This window comes from Theobroma cacao, chromosome 8 (genome assembly GCF_053813885.1).
Source record: "Theobroma cacao isolate CCN51 chromosome 8, ASM5381388v1, whole genome shotgun sequence".
In the NCBI taxonomy this organism is placed as follows: Eukaryota; Viridiplantae; Streptophyta; class Magnoliopsida; order Malvales; family Malvaceae; genus Theobroma; species Theobroma cacao.
The window spans coordinates 27,681,110-27,706,323 of NC_142646.1; the positions used below are offsets into that span (position 1 = coordinate 27,681,110).

A 25,214-nucleotide genomic window follows, 5' to 3' on the forward strand; every position below is an offset into this window, starting at 1 on the left:
AGGCAGAAAAGAGCAAAAAAAAAAAAAAAAGGAAAAGTCAAAAATAACCTCTAAACATATTAAAATACCAAAATCAGATGTTAGGTGCAGAAGACATATGCAGGTAGGATTCATTATACTTCAGATAATAATCAACAACTCTGCAGAAAAATAATGAAGAGGAACACACTTCAACTAGGGGATGATCCATTTGACCATTTGTCAAACCGGTAGGAAGTGTCGTGAATCCTTATACATCATGCTTGAACGCCCTTTTGTTGAGAGAAGCCCTGCAAAACAGTACACGTAAATTCTCAGAGTAAGATTATTAATGATGGTTTAGTAGAGGTAAACCTAACTACTTAGTAAAACAAATTTACACCTTTAAGCCTTTGAAATCAAAATCAAAAGACCAACAGCTTCAAACTGTCCAATTGTCTAACCTCTAATGATGAATCACACAAACTCTTAAGTATAATAACATCAGTGGTGATTTGGAGTTTGCTTATATTACTAACGTGATTATAGTTGGTGTTATATTTTTATAAATGTAATTAGTTATTTTTTTTATTACACAAAATTTTGTTAGACCTATCGGTGTTTGGAATAGTTCAAGGTCAATTGTCTAAAAAAAATTATTCAAAAAAATTATTTATTTTATTTATTTTTAAATAATGTAGTCCAAATGAGAGATTATTAGATTTTCTTACAAAATTAAAGTGTGGACTTATGTTATTTATTTTTGCATTTTATCAAAATCAATCTAAGTGAATTTAATCTTGATTAATAGATGAGTTAGACTACAATATTATATCCCTCTCTGGTGTATCAAACAACATTAAGATCTCACCTAAGGAAAAATATTTTAACACATTAAATATGAACAATTAATATAGTTTTGTTTTTGTTTTTATTTTGATCATATATTAATAATAAAGTAATGTACTTTTACACTCTAAATTACTATTATGATTGATTCTATGTTAATATAAATTAATTATATAAAATTTATATAGCATAATGCTTTAATAAGTCTCTAAACTATTTAAAAATATTTAAATAAATTATTATTTTTTATTATATTCAATTAAGCTTAATATTTTTATTTTGAATCAAATAAACTCTTATTATTAATAATTGACTAATTGTTATTAATAACAATATCAGTTATCATTTTATATTCAAATGACATTGATGTGAAAGGTAAAAAATATCACATGATTATATTATTATTAATTATAATATATTAGTATGTCATATTATAATCAATTATATTATTTTAATATATCACATTAACGTCATGTGGTATAAAGTAATAAATAATATTTGACTAAGTTAATCATAAAAAATAAAAATTTATTTGATTTAAAATAAAAAAATATAAAAAATTACTTAATTCAAAATAAAAGTATAAATATTTGATTGAATATATTAAAAATATAAAAATTTATTTAAAATTTTTAAATAATTTAAAAGTTTTTTTATATTATATCAAATCAAAACATCTACAAAATTAAAAAAAAAAAAAAAAAACTAACCAACGAGAAAGGGCGAATTAAATGAACACAAAAATCAATGAAAATTGAGAGAGAGAGAGAGGTGGAAAGCGAGGAATAGGTTGTGATCCCACGGAAGAAAGAGTCCAATTCTTCCACCTCCCCTCCTCCTTCTCCCTAATTTCAATTCTTTCTTCTATTCATTGACCAATTTTATATTAAATATTTTCATTCGTTTTGTTCCTTCTTTCTGCATATCGCAAGCAGATACCAAAAATGTCGATCAACATGAAAACCCTAACCCAAGCCTTGGCCAAAACCGCAGCGGTCATCGAGAAAACCGTACAAACAACCGTGCAGGAGGTTACCGGACCCAAAGCTCTCCAGGACTACGAGCTCCTTGATCAGATCGGCTCAGCCGGGCCAGGCCTTGCCTGGAAGTTGTACTCGGCCAAGGCGCGTGACGGAACGCGTCCCCAACAGTATCCCACGGTGTGCGTGTGGGTGCTGGACAAGAAGGTGCTGTCCGAGGCACGCGCGCGTGCGGGGCTCTCCAAGGTGGCAGAAGATTCGTTCTTTGATTTGATACGGGCGGATGCAGGGAGGCTGGTTAGGCTGAGGCATCCGGGAGTGGTTCACGTGGTCCAGGCTTTGGATGAGAATAAGAATGCGATGGCGATGGTTACCGAGCCGTTGTTTGCGTCGGTGGCTAATGCGCTTGGGAATGTCGAGAATGTTGCCAATGTCCCTAAGGACCTCAAAGGGATGGTACGTGCTCCACTATCTTTTTCTTGATGGAATTTGAATTGCTTCAGTTTCCATGGTTTTTTTTTTGGTAATTTTTTTAGTGAATTTGCTTTTGAATTACGCCAATGCTTGGTATCAATGATTGAACCTTAAATGCTTCTAGGTGATCCAAATGTGTGAATCTATATATGCAAACCAATTTGTGTACTACTAGGTAATACTGTGAATGGTTATTTCAGTGATGTAGTTCTTTAGGATCAGTTTGGTACATGATGGTGGAATTAGAGTGGCTTTATCCAATTCAGTAGATTTACTTTAAGTGGTGAATGGTGATTTCTACATAATTTACTACATATATATTTGGAAGTGGTCGATATGCTGAATACAAATTTGGGTACATAGATAATTTAGCAATGTTGGGTGTTTTGCTTAGCAAAAAAGAATTTGGAATGTATGATTTCTTTTGTTTTATATCAACAGAGTTTTGGAAGTATCTGAGTTTTAAGAAGCACAATTGCTAAAATGGAAGAATTTTCAGTTTGGACTAGGAGTGAATATCTTCAGTTGCAAGTTTTGAAGTGGGTTGTGGTTGGTGGTCAAACACGGTCCAATTTGAGTTTATTACTGTATTTAGAAGCAAAATGTGTCTGGTAGTGACGAAACAGGCTGCTGAAAAATTCCCTGCCTGTTTGTAGAATAGTAGGGTTTAATTGAAAATTTGGGAGTTCTCAGGGGGGAATCAATTAGAAAATATGTGCAATGTTTAGAGGGTCTTAAGGGGATAAGAAAAGTAGATTCGATAGAATTTCAGAAGAGAAGAAGAAAATACACTGAGAGATGTGTTTATAGTCCTTACTAAGAGGAAATATCCAAAAATATGTATTTAAGTTCGTCAAAAACATATCAATAATTTATGTCATCATAGAACTCTATTAAATCTGCAATTACAAGATAGAGATAGGGAAGGCTTACTAATTATAGATTGAATTAGGGGATAAAATCTTTAAGTTTTAGCAATCATAACCTAACTTTAGGGAAAAGGTTAAATCATTGGATTGGGATATAATGAGTGTCTGTTCAGCAAAACAGAAATTCACCAATACTTATAGCTGCTATAAACTGGTTAAACTGGTGAAGAATTGAATCAATGATCTAAAAAACTATTAATAAGATTTTGTCTGTGGACCATGACTTCTTTGTTGCAGACCCATAATTGTTGCCCCACGATCATTCAAGAAAAAAAAAAAAACCTAATTGTAGCCCTTGGCTTTCAAAGAGGAATATTAAAAAGAATTTTTTATGAAAGCGAAAGGAAAGAAAATGAATAATCAATTTGTTATAGGAAAAACTCAAAAAACTGAAATGTACTTTTGTGGAAATCAAGAACAAAAAGCTCAAGCGAAAGTTATTAGCAGTTGTAATAATTTAGATAAAGCTCGTTTCCTCAAGCTACCTGCATTAATGCTTGCTTCTTGATAGAATTTATGGAAAAATTAACTTTAGTGATTTTGTTCACAGATATATCTAGAGGGACAATGCCTTTTGTAATTAAGATGGAAATGTTTACTTGTGAAATTATTTGAGTTTTTGATGATTTTAATCTTGAGTAAAGGTGTAGATTGGTTTAAAACTTAGTCTTACTCTTAGCCTTTAAATGCCAAGTTATTCTTGAAAAATTATTTTTTTCTATTGTTTGGATAACATTGTAGAACATATTTTTTGTTGTTTGGATGACATTATTGAAAATATTTTCTGATTTAGAAATTAGTATTATTTTAGTGATTTTTTTGACAATAATAATTCCAAAATCATGTACAAGTTAATATAGTATTTGAAAAAACCCATCCAAAATCTGAAAACTAGCCACAACTCAAAACCCATAAAAGAAAACGAAAAAAAAAAGCTAGTGGACTTGTCTTTATCCCAACTTCAAGCTTTATTCTTCACATCTCCAATATTATGAAATACAAACAATATCAATCAACTTGAATATAGGGAAGTTGGAAATGAAATAATGAATGTGAATAGAGGTTGTTTCTTTATTCTTTTGATGGCCGCATAAAATTAGAATGAAGAAAAGATTAATAAATAAATAAACACAAAACAATCTGAAACTATATAAGCCAAAAATGATGTGTGCCTTGAGTAGGATTATTTCTTAATCATTGTCTGAAAATAATGAGCAAAGTTGCATAGGTAAGATTTACTTCAAAATTTTTATCATTAGTTCATCAAGTGCTGTGGTAAATGGTTTTTGCCTATTGTTCATTCCTTGTTTATCTTTTGGGTCGATGGGTCTCCACCGATAGGTCTATCGACAGCAGAGCTTCAACTGCTGCAACTTGTTGGTCTTTGATGGAAGGCTATTGTTGGTGATGGAATGGGAAGACGGAGATTTGCTGGTAGAGGAGGTTTAAAGATGGAAAGGGACACCATGAAGGAGAGAAGGAGATTGTGGAGGTTTAGTTGGAATTGTGGCCTGTGGGGATTACCAGAGGTTTTGCTGGTGGTCACCGTTGATTGGTTGCTACATTTGGATGGTTTGGCTGTTGGGCTGCAAAGAGGAAGGGTTTGGGTAGGTGTTGATGGGTTGGGGGCTTTGAGGAAATTGCTAAAAAATATTTTTTTTAGGAAAAATGTTCATTTCAAAAACTAATGAATCTCTATATCATTTCGATCAAAACTTTCAAAGATCAAAATATTTTACCCAAAAAATAAAGCTCCTTACCAAGGATACATGATATAGCCGAAAGGTTTAGGGCAATTAGAACTTAACAATTAGGGCTAGAATATGGTTGATTGTGTTGGAACAATAAAAAGATAATTGGGTTTTCAAAAAAACCTTTTGAATAAATATTCAAAATAACAAAAGATGATAATAATCTTTTACTTAAGATACCTATTTATAATAGTTAAGATAAATCCTAATCAAATAGTAATTCTAATCCTAAATAAAGACTTAAAGTATTAAAATTCTAATAAAGATAGGAAAAAGAATCTCAAACTAAACAAAATAAAGAAAATAAAATCATAAGCTAACGAAAATACTAAATAAAATAAAATTCTTGATGCGCCTGCATCAGTCCCCTCGGGTTAGAAAAACTCGGCTCCGACGAGTTGGCCTTAATACACTCCTCATAGGTGGCGGGATTTACTTGTTTCTATTCCTTTTCATTACCACCTTCAGCTCCAAAATTTTCAACAGATAAATACCCAGTGATTTTGCTGATCTTGCTGTTTGTAGGGCTTGAAGTTGCAGATTTCTTAATCTCTTCTTTAAGTGGATATAAAGTATACCACTTGTTATCCTTGTAGAAGGAATAGGTATTTGGCTTCGTCTTGTGGTCCATATCGTGATCATACAACCACAGTCTACCAACAAGAATATGACCAACATCCATTGGCACAACATCACATAGGGCCTCATCATCCAAGTTGTCTCCCATAGTGAATTTCACCAAACATTGAGTATTTACCGGTACTTTGTGTCCCTTTTTTATCCATCTAATCTTGTAAGGATGAGGATGTTTGCTTGTAGGAAGCTTCAATTTGCTATTGCTTCTTTTGAAATAGTATTTTGCACGCTTCCTCCATCAATAACGAGATCACACACTTTACCTTCACAAACATGTGTGCGAAAAATATTTCGCCTCCTCCAATCTTCTTCTTCCTCATTGATTGTTGTAGTCATCACTCTTTGTACCACCAAGGACTCACCTTGTACAGGGTACACATCAATTTCCTTTATTTTCTCATCATATTTATCATAAATGGGTTCTAATTTCTCCTTAAATTTTACTAAGTTTACCCTTCTTTGTGGGCAAGCAAAAGAAATGTGTTCTTTCTCCCCACAAGTAAAACATCGAATATGAGAATTACTGCCTCCTTTATTTGTAGAAGAACTAGAACTGTTTTGTCTACCATAAGGCATTATACTCTTGCCTTTATCGTTCTTTTCAACATTGGTTGCACCCCCATTAGTTTTATTGGTTGTGGTAGCCCCTTGATAATTTTGTTGGGATGTTTGGTAACCTTGTCTTGCTTCAAAATCGTTTTGCCAATCGGTGCCATATAAAGCCTTTCTAGCACTGTAGCGTGAAACCTTTCTTTCTGCTGATAAAGCATATTGACGAGCATCTTCAATGTTGTACAAACGAACTACTCCCATCTCGTTTCTAATAGAATGATTTAAACCAGCAAGATAAAGAGAAGTAATTTGTTCGTTACTCTCAGCTAACCCAACCCGAATTGATAGGTTATTGAACTCCGATGTATACTCCTCAACGGTCATGTTATTTTGCCTCTAACAATGAAACTTTTAATATAATTCCATAGTATAATTAGCAGGTAAAAATTGCTTTCGTAATTTGCTTTTCATGTGCTCCCAAGTGTTGATTTTAAGCTTACCTTGTCGTGCACGTTGCTCTTCAACTCTCTTCCACCATTGAAGTGCAGTACCCTTCAATTTCAACTTCACAAATAATACTTTTCGATTTTTTGCCATAGGTTTCCATTCAAAGTAATTTTCCAAACTAGCTTCCCAATTCAAATATTCCTCCGCATGAAATTTTTCATGAAAATCAATTACGTCAATCCTGATTCCTCCACCGTTTAAATCAAGAGCATGTAATAACTGGCCCTCCAATCCAACTCTTGCCGCTTGATTTGCGGGTCCATCTTCATGGAAGGGGTTCTGGTTCTCAAATTCATCATCATCCTCGAGATTGTGAATCTCAAGGGGGTTGTGGTCACCTTCCGGATTCTCCATTCGGGCTTCCACTGGTTCCTAACGCTGCAAGGCTTGCACAGCCCGGGTCAAGTCATCAATCATTCTCCGCATCTCTGCCAACTCAGCTTGTTGGGGCTGATTGCCTCTCTCTCGACCTCTGCCTCGACCAACCATAGTCTCCTAGCGCAAATCCTAACAGGATAGTAAGATCGTTTGCTTTGATACCACTTGATGTAGCCGGAAAAGGTTTAGGGCGATTAGAACTCAACAATTAAGGCTAGAATAGGACTGATTGTGTTGGAATAATAGAAAGATAATTGGGTTTTCAAAGAAACCTCTTAAATAAATATTCAAAATAATAAAAGATAATAATTTTTTACGTAAGATACTTATTTATAATAGTTAAGATAAATCCTAATCAAATAGTAATTTTAATCCTAAATAAAGACTTAAAGTACTAAAATTCTAATAAAGATAGGAAAAAGAATCTCAAACTAAACAAAATAAAAAAAATAAAATCCTAAGCTAACGAAAATACTAAATAAAATAAAATTCTTGATGCGCCTGCATCAATACAGCCCATACACAAAGCTTGTCTTTTGCTTTTAGAGAAGGAAGAAAATTTCCTTTTTCTTTTTGAGGGTTTTTTCTACTGACTTGAAGTCCATTTCTGTTCACCAACTTATTTTCTGATTCCTGAACGTCAGAAAATGCAGAAACGAACTTCTGAAAGTCAACTTCCAGTGAAACAAACAGAGCCATTACTTTGAAGTTCAGCTTGGGTTTTCACCATCCTAAAAAAAAATGGAGTTTGGGATGTATTTTATATGTCCAAAAATTTGACTTCCATTTGGTCTCTACCTTAATCCACGTGTTGGAAAGTTTGGGGGTGAAGAAATTAGCGTGAATGGGTGGAAAGATGACTAGAGTGAGGTTGAGCAGTAAAAAAATATTAGTTCACCTTTTTCTCAAAGTGGAGAGAATAGAAGGGTAAGTTGTAAGTTTATGGGCTACAACTACTATAATCCATCTTGACATTATTATTAAAATACAGTTTAATGATTTAAAGGGAATGACAAGAAGAAAATATTAAAGTGGAATACTTTCAAATCCTTTTGATTTTGGGGGACTCTAAAAAGTGACATTTTGAGGGGTTTAATTTTACTGTCAAACCATATTCCCTCCCTTTTAAGGAAAATTTCCAAATAGGATAAGGGTTTAAATTTTACTCCCTTTCACTTTTATCCTTTATTTTGCCTATATATGAAAACATTGCAATAACATTGAGTTAATGCTAGGTTGGAAACTTTTGTTTCATTGGTCAAATATAACATTAATGGAAAATCCCATGGTGGAATTACATGTGCCACTATTTCATTCGGCAAATATAAAATAAACTAATGTAAAAGAATCTATCTTGATTGGCCATATTTTGGAATAACAGCTTTAAAATAAATTTAAATTTACTTTTTATTTAACACAATCTGGAAGCCAGCAACCTAGCGCAATCAATCGTGATGCAAATTCTCAGACGAGCCAGCCAGATCTCCAAGGAAAAGCCTAACCTAAGCTCACTGCATTCCTTGGCCAGAGCTTTCTGTCTAGCCTCTGTCCCCATTCGAGCCACTCTTTTCCTTGGTGAGGACATGAGAGTATATGTATGAAGGCATGTTTGCTTTTAGTTTTTCTTAATTTCCCTGTATTAGAGTTTAGATATTCACTTGCAAACTCTTTTTAATTGTATTCCTGCATTAGATTTTAGATATACTTTCATTATAATTTGAACATGCCCTCATACACATTGCGTTATTGCCAGGTTGGAAAATTGACCCATTTTTTTTTCTTTTCAACATTAGATATGCATGTGTCTTATATTTGACATGTCTTTATATAAGATGAAAAAGCTGTTCTTGAAGATTTCATAGCGTATGATGACTGCTTTTATTATATGCCACCATGTTATGTCCTCATTATCATACCCTTTATAATTATAGCAAACTTAATGCTTTTTTGCTTTGCAGGAAATGGGTTTGTTGGAGGTGAAGCATGGTTTACTTCAGATTGCAGAATCCTTGGATTTTCTTCATAACAATGCACGTCTTATTCATCGGGCTATATCACCTGAGGTTACTTCTTTACCTTTTTCTGTTTAATTTTTTTCCTGATTTCTACTAACAGGACCACTGATAATGCTTTGAAATCTTTGTTTCCCTTTTCTGCATAATTATTTTGATGTGCTGTTATAAAGAACTAGTGACAGTTTAGTGGCTGTCCTTTGTAGTGTTTTATCCTCTTCTTCCTTATGATTTTTCAAAATTTTTTCCCTTTTGATTCTTTGTAGGTTTTAGGCCTGGCTTTGTTGTTTACCTTTTTTCATTTTACTCGATTGTTGAAAAGAGATTATGATGTGCCTTTTAAGACTACAGGATAGAACGTTGTGGGTAGGGAACTGCCATATATGTGTGTCTAACGACTGAGTTGTACCTTGCAGAATATTTTGATTACTTCAAGTGGAGCTTGGAAGCTCGGTGGATTTGGTTTTGCAATCTCAACAGATCAGGCCTCTAATGATTTAGCTAATGTGCAGGCCTTTCACTATGCTGTAAGTTAAACTTTTGAAATTTTAAGGGCTTAGCAGCAAGTGGTAAGCCTGGATGGAGTCTCTGAATATCCTAGGTTCAAGCTACAATACTCCTTGTAAACCCCACCACCACCCCCCCTCTCGCCCCCCCCCCCCCCCCCCCCCCCCCCCCCCCCCCCCAAAAAAAAAGAAAAAAAAGAAAAAGAAAGCGATAATGACTGAAATGGAAATATAAAACAAGTGAAATAAAAACAAAGAAAAATCCATTTCCTCTACTAGTTCACTATATGATAATTTGCGTACTGTTATGCTGTCTTTGATTAGTTAGCCTTCGTAATATGGATATGCATGTTATGTGTATTTTTATGTTCTAATGTGATTTGCTATAGATGCAGTATATGGTTGTACACGATTATCTTACTTATATCTTGTTGTTTGTGCATTTTGGAATGGCATTTTAACTCTATTCTTTAACCATTTTATTAGCCTCGGCATCAATGCTTCTTCTGTACATTTTAAGTAATATTCTTTCACGTCTCCAGGCTTTTTGCTTTCTTCTGTGTTTTATTTGTTTTTGAGTTGTTTGCTATATGGTGATTTCTCTTCGAATATGAGTATGCTACTTATGATGTTTTATCAAGCGTTCGGTATGGATGATCAATATTTAGCTATATATTCTGGTTTGGAATGGTCTGTGCAGGAATATGATATTGAAGATTCTGTCATGCCCCTTCAGCCCTCACTGAATTACACTGCACCTGAATTGGTTCGTAGTAAAGCATCTTCAACTGGATGTTCTTCTGATATTTTCAGTTTTGGTTGCCTTGCCTACCATTTAATTGCTCGAAAGCCTTTGTTCGACTGCCACAACAATGTCAAGATGGTACTTACTAATTTAAAATTTTATCCTTTTACCATTGCTCATAAATTGATCCAGTTTTTCTTATCTTTAAACATGAAAAAATGCTTTCCTTTTATAGTCTGTTGTAGTGATGCTTTGTCTCTAGCAAAATTCTGTCTGAGATAGTATTGGTGATGCCTCAAATATTGTTATTGCTGTTGAATTTTGGGAATTAAGAGCATTGACATAAGTGTCCTGTCATTACCCAGCTTATTGTTTCAGTTCCTATACCAGGACACTTGGCCACAGGTATTGCTTTGCGGTGATGTTGGCAATGTTTCAAACAGGCATGTGTCAAAATGTAAAAGCTTTTTCCACTGAGAATGTTCTGCTGCAGTCCATTGTCCCCGCATGCAATTTAGTCAAGTGTGTGTCAAAGATTGTTTTAGGGACTTAGGAACTGAACAAGGTCAAATAAACATGCTGTCCATTGTCCCCTCATGCATATTAGTCAGGTGTGTGTCAAAGATTGTTAGAAACTGAACAAGGTCAAATAAACATGCTGTAGTTATGTCCCTTTGCAGCATACTAGACTTACCTACTGTATGTCATAATATGTTGTTTTTTTTGTTTTGGGTGTAAAATAAATAAGAGTTAGTGTATCAACATATCTGAGCTTCGCTGCTTTATACTCTTTTTAATTCTGTTTTAAAGTACTGGTGGTTGATTCTTTTGGTTGTTTCCTGCAGTATATGAATACATTGACGTACTTATCCAATGAAGCCTTCTCCTCCATCCCACCAGAATTAGTCCATGAGTTACAGAGGATGCTCTCTGCAAATGAATCTTTCAGGCCATCAGCACTGGATTTTACTGGTAAAAACGGGAACCTTGTAGACCTTGTCATTTTTTTGGTATGTCCTCAGAAAAAAATAAGGAAAAAAGGAGAAGATTTTCCAATAACGGAGTTTGTTTCCTGTATGCGAGTTTATTTAGCATTAAAAAATTTTAAAAAGATGTTGTGGGTGCAATCACCCCTCTACTAAAGTTGTACTGCATGTTGAGTGAACATGGAGTTGTTGTGAGGAGCAATTAAACATGCATTTAAATTGCAGTTTATTTTAAAATATGAACTGCCTCTCAAAAGGCAGTGGCTCTGTTTTTGCTATCCTATTTAAGTTGTGGGGCATTTTAGATGTTACAACATAATTTTCGGTTGGATTTGTGATGTTTTTGCTGTTAATGAAAGGCTTGGTCCATTATTATCAAATATTCAATTGCTTCGTGATTTATGAGCTCTTCTTGTCTTAGATGGTCTTATGCTCTCTCTCTCTCTCTCTCTCTCTCTCTCTCTTTCTCTCGCTGGTATCTATTTTTGACACTAATAGCAGAGATGATTAACTTGGATTGTGTGTGGCTAAATCAGACCAAATGGCATGAAAACCCTGTCAGTTCACATTTATTACTGAACTGGCATTTAAATTCTACTTTTCAAATTATTTTATTGATTTTGAATTTTACGTATTGTATTTGCAGGTTCTCCATTTTTCCGGGATGATACTAGGTTGCGTGCTCTTCGCTTCCTCGACCACATGCTTGTATGCATTTCAATTTTTGCCTGTTTAGCATGTCACTAAATGCAGTCATCTATTCGTAATGTGCTTGAAATAAGTTCTGTGAAAATGCTAAATTTTGGGTGACAATTTTGTTTCCTTGCAGGAAAGAGATAACATGCAGAAGTCTGAGTTTTTAAAAGCTTTATCTGATATGTGGAAAGATTTTGACTCCCGTGTGTTGCGGTATAAGGTTTGAGCTTTTACTTGCCTATCTACTTGCTGTGTTCCTAAATTTTGCTTAGTGTGTAATAGAAATTTAATTTGGAAGTACCATTATAGTTACTAAACACAGGTATGTCTTTAAGGATTTTGAGATACTTATTGAAGAAATATTGGAAAACGTACTTTTTCTTGATTTTAAAAGTGTTTTTTCATATGTGTATTCTCCTTTCCTCTTCCCAGTTTCTTTCTCTTTCATGGAATGATGTAGTTGATATTCTTCTAGATCATGAAGTATCGTCTCTATCCCATTCTTTTTTTGTTGCTATTTCTGGTATATCGAGCTCAATGAGGAGATCTTAGTGGTTCAGTTATATTATCAATTGCTTTTGGCAGACAAAACAAGTGAATAAGATCTTATACATGCAGGTACTTCCGCCACTTTGTGCAGAGCTAAGGAATTTGGTAATGCAGCCAATGATTCTGCCTATGGTTCTCACAATTGCAGAGTCACAGGTGGTTGTTTCTCTCTTAATCAGGTTTTGGAGTATCAACACAGTGCCTCTTTCATTATTTGCAATTGAAATTCCAAAATATTTGTTTGGAAATGGTGTTGGCCTTTGAAAAGTGTCTTCATGCTAACCTTTCTAGATTAGTTGTTAATCAAGGAATGTCTTTTGGTACTTTCAACATGCTAGATATTTTCACTCTAAATAGTGATTAACCATTTCCTTTTTAATCAAAGCTCTATTTCTGCGACTGACCACAATTATTTTAATGAGATATAATGTGTAGTCTTAGTTTTTATCTTTGCTGCTGTTCCTTGGTCAACAACTTTTTATTTTCCTTTAATTGGTTGTGCTACCTACTGAATACTTTCATACAGAACAAAATTCATTACTAAATAAGGTATTTTTAAATTGTCTAATCAACTAACAATGAATTAAAACTATGAAATATGACATGTATGATGTAAATGTATAAATGCTTAAATATATGTTATCGGTGTAAAGTTTTACTTTCTCTAATTCAAATTGAATGTCTACTTTACTATTTTAGGATGTTTCAAAATAATGTCTACTTTCCCAAAATGGAAAACACTTTTACAATATTACCCTTCACTGAAATACTAACTTTAGATGGACCCCTCTAACTTTTACAACTTTTAAGGTTAATAGTTGAAAAGTGGACACTCGATTTGGAATGAGGGAGTAGTATATATAATAAGTGTTGTAGTTTACATTTGAATAAGGTTTATTAAGGTTTGAAGCTTGAGCTATAGAGGAATACGAAAAAGCTCCTTTGTGCTCTATTTAGGTCCATGTCCCTGGTTCTGAGTAAAAGCAAGGTCTCTTTTAATAGTGTTTCTGTGTGTGATTTTAAAATTAACATATAGCAAAGATTTAACAAGTGCTCTGTGGACCCCACATCTCTCTCTTTTACAGACCAACTTATGCAGACACACAGAATTCCATTTAATAAAATGGCTAGGACTTGCTAAGTTCTTTAACTATATTTTAAATGAGATGAGATAATGGTAATTTCTTTCAATGTTGCCAAAAATCATCATACTATGACAGCTAGAGCCATTTGGATGATCTATTGTGCTGCTTGTAATTTCAATGAATTTAACATTTATATATCGAATGCCAAATATAATTCAACCGTAATGTTAAACCATGTTTAAATTTTCTCCCCAAAATTTGTTCTACATTTTGTTGACTTGCTGTCATGCACCTGTCCTTCACCTATTTGAACTTTCTTTGAGCTTTATCATTGGGTAATGTGGTGGAAGTTATTCTCTTAATTATTTTTTGTTCTCTGTTAACAAAATGTGAATAAAGTGGTAAGTCCACATGTAATATCGATTATCTTTTATGGTTCTAGCTAGTAAAATCATACTTTTCTATCTTGTTCGAGCAATGAACTGACTGCTTGAAATGTATTGTAGGATAAAACTGATTTTGAGTTAGTTACATTGCCAGCTCTTGTGCCTGTCCTGAGCACTGCTGCAGGAGAGACCTTGCTGTTGCTGGTCAAGCATGCAGAACTTATTATCAACAAGGTGACTAAAGTACTATGCTCAATGAAAGAATGCTCTAAATGGTCAAAATTTCCTTTTTTTTCTTTTAACATAATTAGAGGATGGAGTGGTCTAATTTTGTTTGTGAATATGGACAAGTTGCAATTTATATGATATGGATGCAAGTGATGAGGAAGTAGCTTTATCTGGTTTGGGACAGTATTCATATTGTACTTTAATGACTATTTTGGGTATGCCATTCTTTTTGAATTTCATGAAAGCCATTACAAAGATATGGGTTGCTGACTTTAGTTTTCTCCACTTGTTTTTTCTTGGATATCCCCTGCTCCCCATCCCCTCAAACTCAGTGATCTAGCAGAGCATGGTGGTTAGGGTTTATTTTCTGATATGAAATTGTTAAGAAAAGATAGAAAATTGAATAAAGAAAAGAGAAAAGATTGCTAAGCATCACATCTAGGGTTTAGGAGTCAAATGGAAGGTTGACTGCAGAAGAAAATACAGAAGAAAGAAAAGATCATAAGCTTCAACAAAGTGTTCCTTAGGAGTCACACCTATGGTTGATTGCCTCACAAATCATGATAGCAATAATTCTGGAAATTCTCTTATAATAATTTTATATCTCAATTGAAAGAATACATTGATTTATATAGATTCCTAGCACCCTTAATCCTAAAATAGATAGAACTTCTCTTCCAATTAGGACTTCAACTATACTCCAAATAGAAAACTAGGACTTAACTATACTCCAAATAGAAAACTAACAAACTTAACTTAAAACGGAAACTAATAGGATAAGAAAAAACCCAAACTAAGATCCTATGCCCTAATATAAATGCAAAATACCAAATATAAGCCCAAAGCCCTAATACTTCAAAATTATAACATAGAACTAGTAAGTAACAAAATAAAATCTTAAGCAGTTTAATAAGTAAATTATCTTTGCATTCAGCTCATTGCCCCCATCCTCTTTTATTTTATTGGCTGTTTGTTTGAGCTTTATTTAGGTTACAAGTTCTTGTTGTCACTAATGTTTCAAGTACTAATAAATATTTGATATCATCATGAGGCATTCTTCCTTAATAATATCATTGTTTAAAATCTTCTGGTACTCTATAGAATAATATGATTCCATATCTGTCCTATCTATGTTCTTCAGATAAAAGGACCTATTGGTGCGTAATATGTGTACTTAGATTTCTGTGGGTAGTCATCTTTTTACCGCTACCAACTGGCTGGTCATTAAAATCTCAGGAAACATAGAGAAATTCACGTAAATGAAGAAGCTTGATATTATAATTGCTTTCAGACATGCCATCCAATTTTATTGGGCTCATGCATTACACTTCCACTATGTAGTAATTGCTGAAGAGGCTCCTTTACATAGTATGAAATGGCAATGTTGTGTCTCCCATTTTCTTCAGTGACTGGTTTTCATTATGAATCATGCTCCATTATTTAATTATAGTTATTCCATTTTTATTGTAGACAAGTCCGGAGCACCTAGTATCCCATGTCTTGCCCATGCTTGTTCGAGCTTATGATGACAATGATCCTCGTATACAAGAGGAAGTTTTGAAAAAATCTGTATTCCTTGCCAAGCAACTTGATGCGCAGGTGATTGCCATGCATTACTATTATTTTTTCATTTAAATGGGTTGTCATTTTCAGAATTTACCTTCTCTATATTTTGTTGCATGCAATAACACTTATCATAAATGGGCTGCGTAAGTGTTGGAAGAGAATCAGAAATGTTGCTTAATTCTTTTTGACTATTATTGGTTATTGGGTATTAGTAAAAGGGGAAAAATTCATTTGTACATTTTGATTGTTGAATGATGTAAGTTATCCCTAGAGTAGATACTAAGAGGAATATATGAATCTCACACTTAATCTCACCTTTTTGTTTTTGTTTTTTGGCTTTTAAAAGAAGATAAGGTGAATTCTTCTGCCATTAGATGGAAAGTATAAAATTATTAATCACACCTTTAGCTGCATTGTCTATGGATTTGAATTGAATCAAATGTGAAGTTGTCTTAAGGAATGATTGGTCAAGAGACCAAAACCTACAATTTTGACCCGAGTTTGGCATTTTTCTTGAGTAATTGTGCCCGTGTTTTTGTTAATTGCTCAACATTTGACCAACTTGTTCTCTTTCTTCTCATTGTTATGGGTGTGTGTTTTTCTTAGAAGCTTTCTATTCTTCCATGTTTTCTTTATCTTCATGACTGACTTAATGCTGTAAATATTGTTGGTTTGTGTCACAAAATCCTTCTTAAGCCATAGCCCATAGAGTGTAATAAAAATTCCAAGTATATCTAAGAACATTTTAGTGGTTTAACTTCTGTTCTTCAACTCATAAATTTACTTTTGATGGTTCATCTCAGGGGAAAATAAATTTACTCCATAGCATGAGTTTCTTCTCCATTTTGTCGTCTTACTGGAATAATAATGTATGCTTAACCTATCATAAGTTATATTCAGTACCTTGAACTTCTTCATAGTGGACTTTAGCTTCCTTTTTTTTTTTTTTTTTTTTTTGTTTTCAAAATAATCTTTGAAAAGAGAAGCATGGTCTAAATTTATAGTTTTGAGTTCTCCCTTTTAGCTATTATATTCTTGCTGATATTTTTATATGATGAAGAGTACTAACAAGTAAAAATAGGTTATTTAAAATTATCTTTTATGCGTTACAGCTTGTGAAACAAGTTATTCTGCCTCATAGTGGATTTTGTTTGAGTATCTTTAAGCTCTTCAAAGTTCATTGCAGCTTTTTTATTTATTTAATTTCATGCTTTAAAATAGGAATTGTATAATGTGAAATATGGATTTGACAGTACGATATCATTTACCTTGTATGTTTCATCCATATGTTTTGAGTTCTTTTCCCTTTTTATTTTTGGTCGCTATTATATTCTTGATGATATTTTTTATGTTAAAGGTATTAACTTTATGTCTCAAATTATTTTTTATGCTCTTCAGCTTGTGAAGCAAGCCATTCTGCCTCGTGTTCATGGCTTAGCTCTTAAAACAACAGTTGCTGCGGTATGTATGCATTATTTTTAGTTAGTTTGATATTGAATTATATAGTCATAAATGATGCATCTTTGTTAGTTATAATGATAAGACTAAACACTGCTTTGTCATATCATCCATTACAAAAATGCCGTCTGTGATAAATTAGTCTGCTTCATATACATTAGTTAGTGCTGCTTGAGGTAAACTTAAGGTTTCCTTGTGTATATTCCCAGCTAGTTCCTCAAAAGACGCTTGTGTCTCTAAGAAGAATATGAACTCAGGCCATTCGTAAAATTTCAGTGTATAAGGGAGAATCAGCATGTGAAATGTGTCTTCATTGTTGTTTCTAGGAAGACATCTAAATTCTAACTTCTTCTTTCTTGTGATTTACTATAATTCAAAATGCTCATTGGAATTGGGTGAAGCAGCAGATGCATCTGTTTCTCAAAGTTGGTGTGGAATTCATGGCTTTTTGAAAAAGAAAAATTAAAGCAGTTTAAAGTGCCTTTTAAAAGAACATAGCTACTCTATTTATATTTCCATAGTTCTCTAAATATCATAGTTTCTTCTGAACCTATTAGTTGGTTTCTTTGAGCAGGTCAGAGTCAGTGCTTTGCTATGCTTAGGGGAATTCGTTCACACACTTGATAAACATGCTGTGCTGGATGTCTTGCAAACCATTCAACGTTGTACGGCTGTTGATCGTTCTGCTCCCACTCTTATGTGTACCCTAGGGGTTTCAAACTCAATCCTCAAGCAGGTAATGATGGACTTGTCTTTTAGTTGCTTAAGTTGCTTTTGATTGGTATGTTGGGAACTCTCGGTGACTGACAGCTCTTATCTGTCTTCCCCATTCATCTTGCTCAGTATGGAGTTGAATTCGTTGCAGAGCATGTCCTCCCTCTACTCACACCTCTTCTCACTGCCCAACAGTTGAATGTTCAGCAGTTTGCCAAATATATGCTCTTTGTCAAGGATATTCTCAGGTATAGTAGTTACTGCTGTGCCCCTTGAATTCCCTCAGAAACTATTTCTCTTTACATTTGCATGATTTCATGGCAAAAAATGAATATTGTTTTTTCTTCTTCTCTCATTTACTGAACAATAATAGTCAGTAGTACTATTATTATTTTACCACTTTTTTTGAAGATGTGATTTCTAGTGTTGTTTTAACTCAGAAAGATAGAAGAAAATCGGGGGGTTACTTTAACTGATTCTGGAATCCGAGAGGTAAAACATGCTGCTACTGCTAATGGGCTTGAGTCTCAAGCCTTGAGCAAAGCAAGTGGAACTGTGGCTTCAGCAAAAAGCAGCCCAGCATGGGATGAGGACTGGGGTTCTACTACCAGAGGAGCTGCGACTGCCACTGCCCCTGCCAGTGCTTACCAGCCTTCAAACAACAACTTATCTACTCAGTCTGTTTTGGGTGATAAATCAATTCAATCAGCGCCCAGACAATCACAGTCTTCCATGATATCTACCGTATCTAGGCAGCAAACGTCTGTTTCTTGCCCTGCAGTTGACATCGAGTGGCCTCCACGTGCATCTTCAGGTGTTCCTGTACAGTCAGGCAATGGTGAGAAGCAATTAAATGCTGGAATATCATCGCCTATAAATTTTGATGAATTAGATCCTTTTGCAAACTGGCCTCCACGGCCTAGTGCCGCCTCAAGTGGTCCTGGGGCCTTCAACAATGGCACTAGGGGGCCAGCCACGAACAATTATGGATCCAGTTCTATCACAAGTACCCCAAACAACTTGAGCTACCAAACGGACAACAGCGACAGTTGGGCCTTCAGCAACCAATACTCTGGGGAGCCACTAAGACCTAATCAAGGGAGTTCAACTTTGAATACAAGTATTTTGAACAGTGGGGGTCTCCAGAACTCTCTTGGATTCAAGAAACAGAACCAGGGGATTTCAGCCTCAGTGACTACTTCATACAATAATCATAAATCAACAGATCTTGGGTCTATATTTGGTTCTAGCAAGAATGAACAGGCTGCTCCAAAACTTGCACCACCCCCGTCAACTGCTGTGGGTAGAGGAAGAGGCCGAGGGAGGGGAGGAAGTTCAACCTCAAGGGCTAGCCATGCCAAACCAACACCGGAACAACCACCTCTTTTGGATTTACTGTGATAGGTGAGTATTGCTTTTATTAGAGCAACGCAAAAGATGAGATCTTGAAGGTGCCTTGAATAGAACGGCCATCTCCACGCTGTATAGAGCTTTGCCAGATTCTGCTAAAAGCTGTTGAGCCTGAAAGTAAATTTATTCATCTTGGGATGATAGTCATGTGGCCCTTGTGGAGATGGTTTTGTTTGTGATAGTATAGCTTTGTTGTGGGCTTGTTTGTAGCTTTACTGTAATTGATCCATCAACAGGATACATGATTTTTTATGTTAAAATTTTGTATTTACCTCTCTTAAAGTAGTGTTGTTTTCTTGACTATTTTTGTGATATCTGCAGCTGCATACTGTAATTCTTGAAACATGTCAGTGATTTGATGTGGAACTAATTAATAAAGGAAATTGAAATTTTTGAGTCCTTAATTTTGTTTTATCTTTGCTTAATAGTACTGTGCGTTTAAGGCATCATGATTCCCTCGCTTTTTGCAGCAGCTTTGGAATTAAGGAGATGTCGGTGTCTTACAATGTAATGTAATTGTAAGGAATACGATTACCAGAGGTCAAGGCGTATTTGCAATAGCAGCTGACATAAGAGAATGTTTGATGTGATGTTTAAAGAGTAGGTGAATCTTTTATTTTCAAGGAAATTTCGCATCTAGAGACATAGGGAGAACAGCTAGTAGTAACTTTTAATCAGTTTATTCTTAATAAATTGTGTCAAAGGCATATAGATAATCTACTTTAATATTTAATTCAAGTGTTGTTAGCTAAAGTCAAGTCTTTCAACGGAATTTGGATTTAGTGAAACACTAAAGAGAATTCAAGGTCATGGCTCATGAGAACCTCTGACGTAAGGCTTTCTCATGGTGGATTTAAGCATATAAGAAATCATAGCCATTAAAAATGGAGGTCTAACTTGGAACTTCTCCCATATCCGTGAAAAAGGCTTTCAAGACTTTGAGCAAAATCGAGAGAGCAATTGTGAAGAACCCTTTGAGCGTACTCATGAGCTAGATTTTAAGAGAGCGAGAGCAAGCGACAGGTGGGATTCCTATAGGGTGACGAGTAGAGGAAAGGATGGGGTTTTTAGGAGAAATGGGGTTGAAAGAGATGGTAGATTCGTAACTTTTGATATCTCCCGGTGGAGAAGAGGAGTCTTCACAGCCTTCGTCGATAATATCAATGGCAGGATTGGATGGAAACAACTGAAGGTCTTTTTTAATAAGTTTAGGATTGTCATTGACTGTTTCATCCCTAGACAATCAACAAGAAAAGCCACAAAATTCGCTTTTATCCGTTATTGATCAGTGGAGGAGCTTAATAGAGCCATTTCGATGGGGCAGTTTGTTCGATTGGACGGGAGATTCCTTGTGGTCAAGGTGGCAAATAAACATAGGGGGGCAGCAATGGTGAAGGCTTCGATGTATGCCCGCACAAGAACGAAGCTAATAGCAGAGAGCCAAGGTTGTCTTTTAGGGATATGGTCTCGAAAGAAGGGATGGGGATTGAAGGTAGGAAAAGTCGTAAAGGGTCGAAAAACTACCCAAGGAGCGAAAATTGAAGGCATGAAGGTCAATATTATTGAAGAGGAGGTGGAGTGGTTCAGGCGAAGCACTTTGGGGAAGCTTAGATCGGCTATTAGTTACAAGTTAGTACAGAATGCACTGCATAGTGAGAGCGTCTTGACTAAGGTCCTGCTAGTAGGGGGCTTGAATGTGCTCGTGATTTTGATAATGCAGAGGACATGAAACTCGTGATCGAGCAACACATTGAAATCTTCAATGTGTGGTTTGAAGAAATCAAACCTTATGATTTGCATGTTGATGACAAGAAGTACATGGCCTATGTTAAAATTGAAGAATTACTGGTACATTTATGGAACCTGAGAATATTTGAAGCTATAGGGAATTGTTGAGGTTGATTCATCCAAATGGACTTAGCCACTAAGCACATGACTAGGCTTGACATGGCTACGCTTCAAGTTGAAGTCTCAAGTAGGAGGAAGATTCCTCTGTCACGACCCGGTACTTTCTTCGAGCTCGTGACAACCGCCGCGATATCTCGATAGACATTTATTACTCGGAATGTCAACTGAAACCTCGCAAGACTCTTGCATCAATTTTACGTCTCCTTTGTAAGCAACAGTTACTAAATATCATGCTTTAAGGAAATATAAACTATTTTTAAATCAAAAACAAATAAAAAGTAATTTCTGCCACACAGGGGTATTTTGATCATTTTTTTTTTGAAAATTTTGAAACCCGGTGAAAATACAATATACGATCGAAAAATATATTCTTTTTATCTAAAAATAATTTTAGTAATCTAGATCATCCATTTAAAATGAAATTATGGCTAATGAAACTAAATAAAATATTAAATAAAATATTTCATTTTCTTATAAAACAATATTTATAGAATCTTGCATAAACAATTTTTGTAACATAAGAGCAAAATAAATTCATATATATAATAGCACACTAAACCAGGTATACAAAAATATTCTATAATGACATGTGGGCTCCCAAAATAACAAAAATAAACAGAACTGTAGACCTACGATTTCTAACGGTGCAAAACCAAAAGTAAACCCTGGACAAAATCGACTGTCTACAGACTGCTCTGAACCTGAAATGGGTGAAAAGAAGGGGGTGAGTTTTTATAAACCTAGTGAGTAAGCAAAGTTCATCTACAACATCTAAATCCGAGTAAATTGAGACAGTTAAATCATCCCATCACAATATGATTCATGACATTTAAAACTCATTTCAATTCATATAAAACAATTACATTTCATCGAAATAATCAACAAGGCTTATGATTCTCTTAAAAACTTGGCTTGTGCCAAAACTCATACTCGGTGACACTTTGCCCCAAGCATCCAACCGAGTCCGCTAAGGATGTTAAAACGACATATACCCATAAAACATGTTTTTACTTTTAAAATATAGTCATTCTTTGGCGTTGGCTGAGTTTCATCCTCATGTGGCGGTTCGACGTGAAGTGAACTCTAAACTTACCTTAGGAGATACCCTCCGCGCCTCTCCTACTAAGGTAAAATATAACAGGGTTTACCGTGCCCCTCTAATAGGCTAGTCCACGAAAACCCGCCCACTGCAGTAAGCTAATCAATTATCTCACCAAATTAATAAAAATTTCGACAATATGACATGGCTAATATGATATTACCTAGCCTGTAAAGGTAAAACAAAACAGTTTATATAATCCACAAACCACAAATCCAGCCATTCATGCCATCACATTGTCATAAGCCATCAATTCAAACCGTATATATATATAGATAACACAAGTATATAGTCTCCACTTACTCAATTTCCAAAATCGTCATTGAATTGCAAAACAATTTATAAATCTCATTCATTTAACCAACACTTTACTTATAAAACATAAAAATCTACGGTTTAAGTTCATTATTCTTCAGATTATAAAAACGAACATAAACTACTTTAGATAGTTTAGATGATCGTCTGATTACTCACAATAGCGGGAGTTTGAAGTACTCTTATTCTTGGTCCTCGAGTACGATATCTTTACCCTAATCAGAGGGCTCACCACCTATACATAATATACGACACGTAATTCAATATATTTGTGCCAAACTGTTATAAAACTATTTCAGGCTCTATATGAATGCATGAAATTGAATGAGAATTGTTCGAATAATCACTTAAAGACGGTGTTCTATGTGGGTTTAATTATGATCTGATTGAATTTGTATTCGACCTAACTCGAACTATACACTGTTGAATTAACCAAAACATCCGATTCAACTTCAAATATATTCATTACACTTCCAATATTCCAAATACACCAAAGTACCTCAATGAGCTTGATTGTGACTTAATTCATCATAACCGAAATTCATTTCGATTCCGAACTAACGTGCTAATCAGTGTTAACATAGTCCAATAAATCCATCTACATCATTAGGAATCAAATCCAAGTCCATTTACTATGATTTTCTCATTATTGTTCAAGTCGTTTACTAAAGGAACTATAATTTTCGATAGCCGTTTTCGATATCCGATAGTATAAATCATCAATTACAAGCTAAATAACATGAAATACAACAAAATCCATCATCAACATGTCATCTATAAAATTTGACCAAAGAGGGTTGTTGAAGGGCATGTGATTTTCTTGCTTGTTTTTCATGCCAAACATCATCAAACAACTAAAAACACTAAGATATCATGAAATCTAGCAAAATCCATCATCAAAACCTCTCTCCCTATGTTCTGCCAGCAAGTATTCCCTCATGAAAACTTGTGTTTCATCCATAGAAAATGAAAAAGAAAGCATGGGAAAGGTAGATCTTAAGCTAAAATTGAAAAATCTTACATTTGATTGTTTTGTTCTTTGAAATTCAACAAATTTCTCTTGAATTTTCCTCTCTAGGGTTTGTTTCTATTCTTTTCTCTTTGTTCTTTGCTTTGGCCGACCATGAAGAGTGAAATGGGAGAGTTTATGTTGAGTTTATAAAGGAAATTATAAAAATATTAAAACTTGACATGTGTCACCATGTGATTGGTCCATGGTTAAAACTTAACAATTAAGCATTTTCTCACCACCACATGTAATCTCTTAATTATCCAAAGTATAAAATAATAATAGGTAAAATTCATGGGCTTGACAAGTGTTATGGTGGTGTAAAATTCTAAAAATTCCAATTACGTCCTCGTGGATATGTAAAATGACTGTTTTGCCCTTATGTTTGAAAAAATGTCGAAATTAAAAATTTTCATTTCTCAAATTCAAATCATGCTCCAATTAGTCAAACTTGGTCAAAAATTTCATCCAACATTCCCATTTTACCCTCGGGTGGCAAAATGACCATTTTACCCTTACATTATGAAAATTCCCAATTTGACTCCAAATTAATCCTCGAACGTTGAATCACCATATTAAGACATTATAAGGTTCAATAACTCTCAAATATATCCTAAAATCTCTATTCAAACTAGTTTGAAGTTTTAATCGACTTAATTGTACCACTAGGTACGATACCGACTTTTAACGATTCTCCGAGGCATCCCAGTATGTAGATAAGCTATCAAGTACATGAATGACATGATAAGTATATAATAGAGTAGGGCTTGACATCTACTTACCCCCAGATTATAGTCAATGGGAAATGCTTCACGATGAGGGCCACGGTGATCAAAGTGAAGCCCTGCAGATTGGATCGATCGATGTTAGCTGTGATCTGAGAAGGAGACCAGGTCGAATTAAATCCTTACCCACTGAGTGAAAGGGTGATTCAAAGGAGTTTGGAGTGGACAAATTGTCAGTTGTTGGTGTTGCTAAGTTGGAAATGAAAGGTAAAGGAACAAGGGAGATTGTGCCTAGGAATAGCCAATCAATAAAGCAGACACAGCAAGTTGGCAAGGAACCACGTTCTTTGAGAAGTGAATTAGAGAAAGGGAAATGCATGGGTACAGTTGACTAGAGAAAGGAAGGAAATTCAAATGGAATGGACTCTAAACGGACTGATAATGTTAGTATAATGGGTTGTTATATGGTGGATAGAGTCAATCATGAAAATGCTAGAGTAAAGTTGAAAAAGGGTTGATCACTTTAAAGGATAAAGGAAAAGGAAAATGCTTGTCGGGGTCTAATAATGAAAACCAACCACTAAAGGGCATGGAGTTCGATAGTTCTGAATGGGGCCAAGCTTGGCATTATAGCTTTGGAGAATTAAATTTGAGAAGGGCTTTTGACCAAGGAGATGAGGATGGGCCTAGTGGATACAAGAAACATGGTTGTTGTGGGTATAGACAATGTAGTGAGCAAAATTTGTTTGAAAGTTAGAGTTATAGTAAAAGGAATGATAGACGATCAAGTTTTCTTGATGAGA

The 25,214-nt window shown here is 34.7% G+C and overlaps 1 protein-coding gene across 2 annotated transcripts; it reads left to right on the top strand.

Annotated features, from left to right (window-relative positions):
• Positions 1-1,519: 1,519 nt before the first annotated feature.
• On the top strand, positions 1,520-19,759 carry LOC18592914 (ARM repeat superfamily protein). Of its 2 annotated transcripts, none has more exons than XM_007019859.3 (14): positions 1,520-2,243; positions 8,973-9,077; positions 9,443-9,553; positions 10,233-10,415; positions 11,123-11,249; positions 11,910-11,971; positions 12,093-12,179; positions 12,578-12,664; positions 14,100-14,213; positions 15,678-15,806; positions 17,172-17,234; positions 17,806-17,967; positions 18,075-18,193; positions 18,386-19,759. In XM_007019859.3, exons 1-14 carry the CDS (start codon positions 1,752-1,754, stop codon positions 19,344-19,346), a joined length of 2,802 nt encoding a protein of 933 aa, XP_007019921.3. In that variant the 5' UTR covers positions 1,520-1,751; the 3' UTR covers positions 19,347-19,759. The 2 variants fall into 2 exon arrangements, with proteins under 2 accessions (XP_007019921.3, XP_088665146.1); XM_088809020.1 differs by lacking the exon at positions 1,520-2,243 and adding an exon at positions 8,436-8,589.
• The last annotated feature ends 5,455 nt before the right edge of the window (positions 19,760-25,214 follow it).

Excerpts from the sequence above, each read along its gene's own strand:
- LOC18592914 (XM_007019859.3), top strand. The coding sequence starts at position 1,752 with ATGTCGATCAACATGAAAACCCTAACCCAAGCCTTGGCCAAAACCGCA. Across the intron at positions 10,416-11,122 it reads GCCACAACAATGTCAAGATG|TATATGAATACATTGACGTA; the intron begins GTACTTACTAAT and ends TGTTTCCTGCAG. Across the intron at positions 18,194-18,385 it reads TTTGTCAAGGATATTCTCAG|AAAGATAGAAGAAAATCGGG; the intron begins GTATAGTAGTTA and ends GTTTTAACTCAG.